This window comes from Parasteatoda tepidariorum, chromosome 7 (assembly GCF_043381705.1).
Source record: "Parasteatoda tepidariorum isolate YZ-2023 chromosome 7, CAS_Ptep_4.0, whole genome shotgun sequence".
NCBI lineage: Eukaryota > Metazoa > Arthropoda > Arachnida > Araneae > Theridiidae > Parasteatoda > Parasteatoda tepidariorum.
In genome coordinates, this window is record NC_092210.1 from 62613463 (window position 1) to 62623968 (window position 10506).

Genomic DNA, 10506 nt, shown 5'->3' on the forward strand with positions numbered 1-10506 from the left:
TTAGCCATACTCTCTGGACGTAACCCTTGTTTGATTCCTAAAATAAAGAAATCTCTTTGTGGCATTAGTTTACGAACTATTAAAAATATTCTTCCGGCTGTATACCTCTTCATTCGAACTATTAATAGAACAGGTATCTTACGTCATCCACATTGCCGGGAAACGTATTGCACACATTGAAAAACGAGAAAACTTCTCAATTTGTACATGTTTTGTATCAGTTGTGAATAGATAGTTGCTACAATAAAAGTTCAAATCATCGAATTATGAATATAAATGGGTTAGATTAGGGGGATACCGGATATAGTTAATTTCAAAATTCAAACAAATAAAACTATCATTTTGTACGGAGGAAACGATTTTAAGGTAAAATTAACGTACTGTATGGTAATGCTATTCCTAGTAGAAAAACCATAATTTAAGTTTTTAAAATCAAACTATACAAAAAATTATTTCAAAATTATGAATTTTATTACTACACATTCAGTAAAAAATATAAAACTGAGAATTAAATTTCTACGAATAAATGGTTTTTATGCCATACTCTAAGGTATCATGAAAAAATTACCGAATTTTGCAAAACATGTAAAATTTTATCACATATTATAAAATCATATTTTATTGCTTACTTAACTAAAATTATTATCAAAGCACTACGTTAAAAATTATTGAGCTTGCTTCTGTTCCTAAACAAGGTAAATTTTATCATATTCTGGTGGTTTTAACTATATACTTTTTCCCAGCGTGGTTTGGTCATAATAAATTATAATTGTTTAAATCAAGATCTATTTATTGTATTGTGTGTAGATTATGAAACATAACCATATCTTGGCATTTTAACAAGTATAATATTCGTACTTACCGTCATGAGTCCAGTAAATGGATCCATGTCATTTAGAGTATAATCAGCTTCCCGATCTCCGTTTTCATTAATAATTATATTTCCTGTAAGAGCTGTTTTAGTACCAACTTATCAGTTTCATTTGTAAGATAATGCGACCTCGTAAAATTCAAACGTCAATACCAATGCATCATTCAGATGAAGAAAAATAAATAATAATCAAATTATTTTCCTCATTATTTATGGCTGTACAATTGTATTAAATATACAGTTTACATATGTATGAATGAATAAGCTAAATTACATTTCTGTATTACATAAAACCGTTGTTTAATGTTTAATTTTGGTTGTAAAATCTGTGGCAATGGTTATTTGATGTATTAATAAGTATAAAATTTAATAAGTTTTATACTACCGCTTAAGAAAAGTCGTAGGTAAGTTTAGTAAATATTAAAGGGTAGAATCAATTTTACTGCTTTTGTTGAGTTAACCATGCAAAAAATTTTGGGATTCTGTTTCAAACTTTTTTCTAAAATTTTTTAGTTTGTTTGTTTGTGGTTGTTATGGTATCTCAACAATTTTCAATAAACTTAAAACGTTAGGAGAAGAGAATATAATTTTCCTGAATTTTATTCCTTACTGCTGCAGGAATTTCGTCTGGTTCAGAAAACATTTTTCTTCTTTTTTCAAGGCTACTTCGAAATTTATTAAATCGAATTAAATTTTTTTTTCTTAAAGAGCGGAAAAAAATAATTCATCCTTTTTCTGCGTTCGTCTCCGACATTAAGTTCGCATGTAACACCAGCTGTCAATCATAACTTTGTATAGTTTGTTGTCAACTAGACAATTAAAAAATTGTAGAGTTTTAATTTCGAAGTTAAATTTTTTCCTTTAAATAATTGCTTATCAAATGTTGCCTATCAAAACTTAGATTTCCTTCTGATTATCCACTTCCTTCCTTATCATTTTGAGCATTTTCTTATGAAATAGCGTAAATATATAATTTCTAAGAAATTCTTAGGACCTTTTCCACTAGCTGAAAGCTTCTAAATATTTGTTATCCAGCATGTAAGGGAATATATTTCGAATCTGTATGTTTTTTTGTTCTTCCTATTGAAAATTCATTTTTTGAAATTTTATTTATGAAAATCTTTTAGTTGTATTTTCATATTCATTCCATCATTTTCGTAATCATCTAATTTAATTGAAAAATGGATAGGTTTTTTAGAATTTTAAATTTACAGGCGGCTCTTACCCTTCCATGCTTTCCGGTTAAGGTATTCACATGGTAAAGTACAAAATTTGAGCGAAATTGGTCAAATAGTTCCTGATAAATCGAATATTTGATTCTGATTTTGCAACTTAAAATATCGTCAGTACTAATTAATAAGTATATTTGAGATCACCCTCTCAAACGATTAAGATTGAATCTAGAACGTGAAAATCCAATCATTGGATCAAAAGTTATTCATGGTGGTCAGTTTTTCTTTTTAACACTAAACACCAAATTTGCTGATTTGTATAGGGTACATACATACACACATACATAAAAACATTCTGCATTATTTATGTAGATAATTCTACATAAATAATGCATAATATGCTACATAAATATGCTACATAAATACGTAGATAATTCTGCATTAATTACTATAGACTCATAAACTTATTATTTTTTAAACCAATGAGACCATTTTTCCAAATAACATCAATAAAAATTATAATAATAACAAAAAATCGTCTTTGAATTTCTAATTTTATTAAACTAAATGTTTAAATTAGTTGGATATCTCGAATGATTTTTCTTCCGCTGAATAATGCATGCATGTAGACGAAAGCTTTTACACTTAATTTAATGTTATACACTGATTTTGAAATAAAAAATTTATTGGTTTCTAAGGAAAAATTTTTTATTCTTCATTATTCCATATTTAAAAACTCAAGTGCAAATACAATGAAATTAGTAGTTGAATTATAAGTTTATTTTGCTTCCTAGAGCGAATGGAATAGTTAATTTTCAAAACAATAATTTTGATTTATTGAATTAAAAACAATAAATTAGTCACAAAAATGTGATGTTTTTCTGACTTATTTCAAAATGTTTAATTGCCTATAAATTGCTAGATAAAATATTTAGCTGAATATGTAGCTGAAGTATAGAGACAGATGCGTTTTTTTTTTCAAAAATAATATTTTTTTCAAAAACAAATTACGTAGATAAAACATTAATTTTTTAACTATCACAAAAAAGATAAATGAAATGCGAGCAGCGTATTTACAAATAAAATGTTAACCTAAATTAATAAAAAAATAAGTGATTAAAAATCAAGCAACAAACGATAAAAGCAAATTAGAATAAAATGTAACTTTGCTAAAGTAAAATACTCTTTCTGTAGTCATTTTGATAAGTTTTAAGCAAGTGTTAAAACTGCTGATTCAAATTTCACCAGTTTTTTGAGTTTTTGACACTAAATTTTAGCAAAATTAACGATAAAATGCATTGTTTTTTAACTGATTACTTATTCAAAGTTTTTATAATTCCTTATAGGATAATACCAACAAATGAAATCTTTTTTAAATCTATCTGATTTAAATCTGGTCAAAATGAAGGTAGCAACCAGAATAAAATTTAAATAAAATAGATTCTGGCAAATTTTTTATTGAGGATCTATGTGATAACGTGCCATCTGATGAATATTACCCTATTGAAGAAAAAAATTAAAATAATTCTCGAATAATAATGACGTCAAAGAAATACGATCTTGGTTATGTTAAGTTTTTAATAGAAATGTGCAAGTGTTTATTGAGTTGTCATGAATTTAAAGCCATAGGTTTGAAATGTGTGTATTATATACAAAACCGAGGTGTAAATTCCATAAAAAATAATATAAATACGAAACAATATTATATAAAAGTGTCATTAAGTTATTATCAGCGATTTCATTTAATTAAATTATAAGAGTAATACGAACGAAATAAATGATACCAAAGTGAAGGTAAGAGGAAAAAATTATATGAATAAGTAAGCGTTAAAAATTGCTTTCATATCAGAACATTTAATGAATTATTGAATATTTTCTTTAAAATAATTTTCTGAACAATCATTATCAATCTTGAAAATATTAAAAGTGCATACTTTAAAAACTTAGTGACACCAGGTCCTATAAAAATTTTTTGAAATTTATTTTATCTGTCAGGAAAAGAAATTCAGCATATTTTCTGTTTAAGGCTTTTTTTTGTGCGTCTTAATGATAAAGTATAGGCAAATGATTTATGAAGAAATATGCTTGTCAGCTTCTAAATTTTAAAGGGCATGCAAGCGCTTTCTGTTATTTTAGTTTAAAATGAATTTTGTTTTGATTTACAATATTTTAGCTGCAAACAAAACGCAGTATAATTGTTTGATTTAATATTTTGCAAACTATAGGTCTGTTCCTTGACATGGAGCTTTTGGAGCCCGCTCCAAACTGTTATGACGATGGCGTTCGAAAACAGACTAAAAAATTTTTCGGTTTTCTTCTTAAGAGAGGAAGGGAAAATATTCCTCCCTTTTCTGTTTATAATAAATAAATGCTTTACTTCCTGAATTTAAATGTTTTGAAAACAAGCGTTTCATTTTAATACAAAATCTTTTACAACGTTGAATTTCTAATATTTTTTTGTCACTTTTTCATCAAAATAAGAATTGTATAAAATATGTATTTAGAAATTGATAATTTGATTTGTGCATTTTAAGAAGAGCGATAAAATCATCATTCAGTTGGAATGCTTAACGAGTTTGCAAAAATCGTGCATTGTTTTGTATTATTCTTTAAGATTTCACCTCTTGTGTTTACTTAAGTTAACTTTTCTGATAGAAAATTTTAAAATATTTACGGAATAATTATTATTAAACAAAGAATAATGATGTCTTAATCATTAGGAGATTAACAACCATTAACTGTTAAATGAATAACTTCTCAAAAGTTGAAGAAATTTGGAGCTGGCACCAAAAACTTCGTATCGAAGAACCGATAATATATTTTAATTTTAAATTCTTATTTCTAAATCATATTTCTTATTTCTTTTTTATTTTTAAATTCTCATTTAAAATAACTCTAGGACTTGTAATTGTATATAATATTTGATACATCAAATTTTAATCGCAAGCAAAAGATGCAATCCGTAAAATGTTTTATTCAAAGAGAATAATTTATAACATTCATTTTTATTTTAAAATAAGATATACCGATGCCTTCTTTCAAGTTTAAGATTTATTATTATACCTATTTTACAGATAAAATGTAATTTAGAAATTGTTTTTGTAAGTCTCAGACATATTTGGGACATGAAATTCTAATAACAAGCAAACTATGTTCTAAAACTAATTCTATGTTCGAATTCTATATTCAAATTATTGTTCGCTCAAAAAATTGCTTTCATTTTCTCACGTTTAAGTTTTATATTAAGTAAAATAAGACAAACTGATACCCTATTACGTGAAAGTGATAATATTTATCATAATGCAATTTGCGAATTGCAAAGCTAATTTTGCACACGTCTTAGATAAAAATGATATTGTAAGGCGTGCCTGTTCTTTAACATTAGGACTAAAGCGTTTATAGGCAATTAAGAAAAAGAAGTCCTTTACTTAAGGAATTACCCCCGTGGAAAGTTGAGTTCCAAATTTGCCTTGATATCAGCGTTCCATTGTAGGGATCTGCATTTTCGAATAAAGTCTTGTTGAGAGAGTATCCATACAGCAAGACGCAGTCGTAAAAAGAGCCAATCATGGGGTTGATCTGAAATGTATATAGATAAAAATAAGTTTGATTGATTAATTCCACACTTATTTATGTAGTTCAGAGCTTCCGGTTTTCAAGAATGATGTGACATTTATTCTATAAGCATGTTTATCCTATACAGAAATTATGACATTGTTCATAGAATATGGTTCTGATTCATAATGGCGTCAAGCCATCCTAATACTTTTCAAACTCATATCTCTTTCTCTCTCTGTATATCTATATCTCTATCTATCTATCTATCTATCTATCTATCTATCTATCTATCTATATGGGTAGACTATATTTGAGGGTGCCCCTTAATTCTCGCCAAGTTGTGTTCGTAGTAGATCGCCAATCTGGGTGATGTAGAAACCCAATCGTGATTCTGATTGGTTTAAATTTTAGCGTTATTTTTAAATGTTCAACTGTATATGTAATTTCAGAGGTCAGTTAGTTCTACGTTGGATTTCGGCTGGTAAGGTTAATTTTGCTTCTGGTCCTGAAAATGACTTCGGTAAGTAAGATAAATCTTAAGTTTCTGTATGATTTGAATAACAATGGGAAAAAAAGCAGTGATTGACTGGTGTATGAATGAAAGTTTAATTAGTAATCGGTATAAATGTCATGTTTGTGCGAAAGATATGTTCGCCAGTCCGGCACCACAGATTCTAGTCATGATAAATTTAAACAAAACTGCTATTAGAGAATTCTGTGTATCTAAAAGTGAGGAAATTATAGCTAAATAAAGTGAGTCGATTATTTTCTGTACTTATTCCATTAATTTTTGTTTTAATTCAAAATGCATTTTATTGGGTTTATTAATTTTGCTTATATTATGCTCATTGCAATTTTATTAAGTTTGGGTCGATGTTTTGTTGAAATTTTCCGATGTTCTATTGAAATATCACTATGTTTTGGCCTCCATTACTGTTACCGCGGTGTTCCGCGCAAACAGGAATAGCGCCAAACATAAGTCGCCAATTTTGCCAAGGGGCACCCTCATGAATATTTTTCCCTTATCTTATTGTATATCTATATCGATATCTATCTATCTATCTATTTATCTATCTATCTATCTATATATCTATCTATCTATCTATCTATCTATCTATCTATCTATCTATCTATCTATCTATCTATCTATCTATCTATCTATCTATCTATCTATCTATCTATCTATCTATCTATCTATCTATCTATCTATCTATCTATCTATCTATCTATCTATCTATCTATCTATCTATCTATCTATCTATCTATCTATCTATCTATCTATCTATCTATCTATCTATCTATCTATCTATCTATCTATCTATCTATCTATCTATCTATCTATCTATCTATCTATCTATCTATCTATCTATCTATCTATCTATCTATCTATCTATCTATCTATCTATCTATCTATCTATCTATCTATCTATCTATCTATCTATCTATCTATCTATCTATCTATCTATCTATCTATCTATCTATCTNAGAGTATATATATATATATATATATATATATATATATATATATGTGTGTGTCCTGATATTTTAAATTTTTATAATTTTTGTTTTCAGCTGGAATTGTTTTTCTGACTTTATAAATTAAGGATGCTAAGTTAATTTTTAAAGTATTTCCTTCAATTGTAAAATCATTTATTATATCGCTTCCATTGCAAAGAATCCTAACCAGAAACAGCAGAAAATGGCAGCTATGTTTAGTAAATATATAACATAATAAATTTAATTGGGGAGCAAATTTTTTCTTGCGTTCATACAAACACTTAATATTGCTTTATTCGGAAGTAGGAAATTCAAATCTGAAACTAGTTTTGTTCCGAAAGCTGCAGATTTTTCCTTAATTGGCATTTTTAGTATATTTTTTGTTGAAATATGCAAGTTTAAAAAGATTATCTGTGGTGGGGGATCGCGTAGATGCTGTGGCAAACTTCTAGCTGAGTTCGGGCACATCAGCAGAATTAAAATGGCATAAGAACCCATGCTCGGAAATGTCGTCGTAAGTGGCTAGGGGCGCTTTCTCATTATGAACAGTTCATAAACAGTTCATAATAGGGAGGCAGTTCTTGCGTTGTCTGACGGCATTTCTTGGAATTGGTTCCTATTCAATACTAATGATGTGCCCTAACCTCTCTAGAATTTTTTGGCAACCTTTATGCGACCCACTGTTGCATAGAACGTTTTTAAACTTGTACAATCCCACAAAAAATAGACTAAAAATGCAATTAAAAAAACTTCATCCTGGAGAGAAAAACCGACAGCAGATTTGAAATCAGCGACACGACAGTATCGAAAACTTTTTTAAAATCGCATGCAGCAGAAAGAAAATTGTTCCACAGTTTTATTATTATTATTTATCGACTATTTTTATTTTACTTCATAGAAAAGTACCATGCATGAAATATGTGGAACTTATTCATTATTATGATTCTTTATTATTCATATACCGTAGTTCAATTTGGATATTTTGATATCTACTTAAGTTAACTGCTGCTTCCTATTTTATGTTACAGTGTTCAAATTCAAAAAACAAATAATGCATAGTTTAAAAATTAATTTATCTGCTTTAAATAATCTGCTTATTTAGTGTTATAGAGAGTTTATTGTTAAGGTTTTTATTTCTCTTTATTGAATTTTTAGAGATTTATATTTATTTCTTTTTATCAAAATTTTCTGTCTTCTGTAAAGCAATGGAATTAAATTAGAGTTGAAAATACTTTAGTTGACTATTTTTGACAAATACGTACCGCATCTTTGGCAAGAATCGTGGAAAATTCTTTTCCTGCTGTTTCCTGAATGTCTCGCACAAAATTATCGTAATCTTCTGAAACTGGAACTCTCACTGAAACTAGCATCAGCGATTCAAACATTTCTCGTGCCTCCTGTTACAAAATACGAAGTATTTTTTTCTTTAGTACAGTCAGCATAAATTTATTGTAAAAATTTATAAAAATTAGGCTTTTTAAATTTGTTATCTTCTATAGATATAGTACTGTGATATTGATATTTTTAAGAAACTCATTTATGATAAACTCTCCTTTTTTTATAAGGAGTAGTTCTTGCTTTAATGAACTTGGTAACATTATTCGGGTGGATCCTAAAATAGCCTACCTCGTGGCGATTTTTTTAAATCTTGCAAAGCAAGTTTTTGAAAATCTCGCCAAACTAGGTTTCCATGATCACACCACCAAAACTCTTAAAACTGATTGATTATGAAGAGAAATGAACAAAATGATGTGAACAATATGAAGTGAAATACGAAATGAAGTGAAATACAAAATGAAGTGAAATACGAAATGAAGTGAAATACAAAATGAAGTGAAATACAAAATGAAGTGAAATAGATATGCGTAGAAAAAATTCTGGTAAAATTATTATACTGCATGATAATGAATTTTCTGAAGAAAAAAATGATATTCTGGTTAACAATACCAAAATATACAGTATTCAAACATTTCATTTGGTAATTTATCATAAAACGTTCGCATGGTAACGGTTTACCAGAAATTTTGGTTTTTAAAATGGCTCTTGTTACCACATATTTAGTAAAAATTACAAAACTAAAAAGTAAATTTAATCAAATAAATGGTTCTTATGCTATGCGTATACCATCTTAACACCAATAATTGATAAAGCTTACACCAATCTGCAGTTCGTTAATTTTTATAGATTTAGCAAATTATTAGCGTATGTTTAATAAACTATTTCATTCTTAGGAGAAATAACATTAGAGAATGTTGAAAAAATGTATAAAATACTTTTGCAACATTATAAGAAGTTGAAAAGCGAATAATTGGGACAATATGGTGACCACGATGGAGGTTAATATACATGAAGTGTAGATGTGAAAAATGAGTTCTTCTTGTCGGATTTAATTAACAACTTGGTTACACCTTATTTAATATCAAATAAGTTTCAATCCTCTTTAATGATTCATAAAAAGCAATAACTGTGCTCAATTATTTGCCAAGTAAAATCAATCTTCTTGCGGGAGTGATTTGGCAAATTTCTTATTTTAATTGTTATAAAATGAATGTATGTTTTTAGTTGTATAATAATGATATTTATGTTCTCATGATATTTACATAATTTAGTCTATTATATAAAATTATTTTGCAACATTAAGCTTCTATTTACTTCTGATTACATTATTTCTTTCTATTTATATGATTATTCTGCCTGTGATTTGTGTATAATTGAACAAACTAATTTTTTTGAACAAATATTGTATATATGCATTCTAAATTTATTATTCATTTTTTAGATTGTATCGTAAAAGTAAATTTACAGATTCTCATGTGCATCATATTTTACAGTAACTATAAATTTTAGTGTTACTAAAAGGCAAACATAATGGCAGTTACTTTACACTAACAGGGGAAACTAGGGAAGTGTGACTCGCCAATTTTGAAATAAACTAGTGGGATATATGCCTTATGAGAAATAATTTTAGGGGGCAGCATTCGTTTCGGCCAATAGAAGGTCCTGTGAGAGATAAAAATTAATTCAATATATAGAAAAATCGGTACCGTAAACCGGGGCGAGTCTACCCATTTTAGTTTTATTTAATTTTCACTATTTTAAATTGCAAATAAAATTTTTTTTACCGACGGAGGACTTAGTTCAGACTCTAAGGAAGATGGCGCTGTAGTAGTTTGATCCGTTTTTATTTATTTGGTGTCTTTTTAACCGACCTGTTCAAACGTCTTTTGAGAGATTTGTATTGAAAATCAGCAAACTTTTAGTTGGTGCTCCGTAAGTATATTATTATTATTACTATTTTCACTTTGGTTAAGTGATAAACTTATCTAAGACTAAGATTACATTAATTTTTTATGAAAAAAAGCAAAAAGAATGTAAGTTTTGCTGTTGTAAACAAAAAGCCAGAATTCG

General features: G+C 27.8%; 2 protein-coding genes across 2 annotated transcripts in view; both read right to left on the minus strand.

Moving 5' to 3' along the window:
* The window catches only part of LOC107454592 (ubiquitin-conjugating enzyme E2 J1-like), a 183825-nt gene that overhangs the window by 75877 nt on the left and 97442 nt on the right, over window positions 1-10506 (minus strand). The gene's annotated exons all lie outside the window — the stretch shown is intronic.
* Window positions 1-10506, minus strand: part of LOC107454590 (atrial natriuretic peptide receptor 1) — a gene marked incomplete in the record, with an annotated part of 46875 nt that overhangs the window by 28261 nt on the left and 8108 nt on the right. The window contains 3 exon segments of the mRNA XM_043057721.2: window positions 863-954; window positions 5472-5622; window positions 8361-8495. Coding sequence (XP_042913655.2) covers window positions 863-954; window positions 5472-5622; window positions 8361-8495 — 378 coding nt within the window.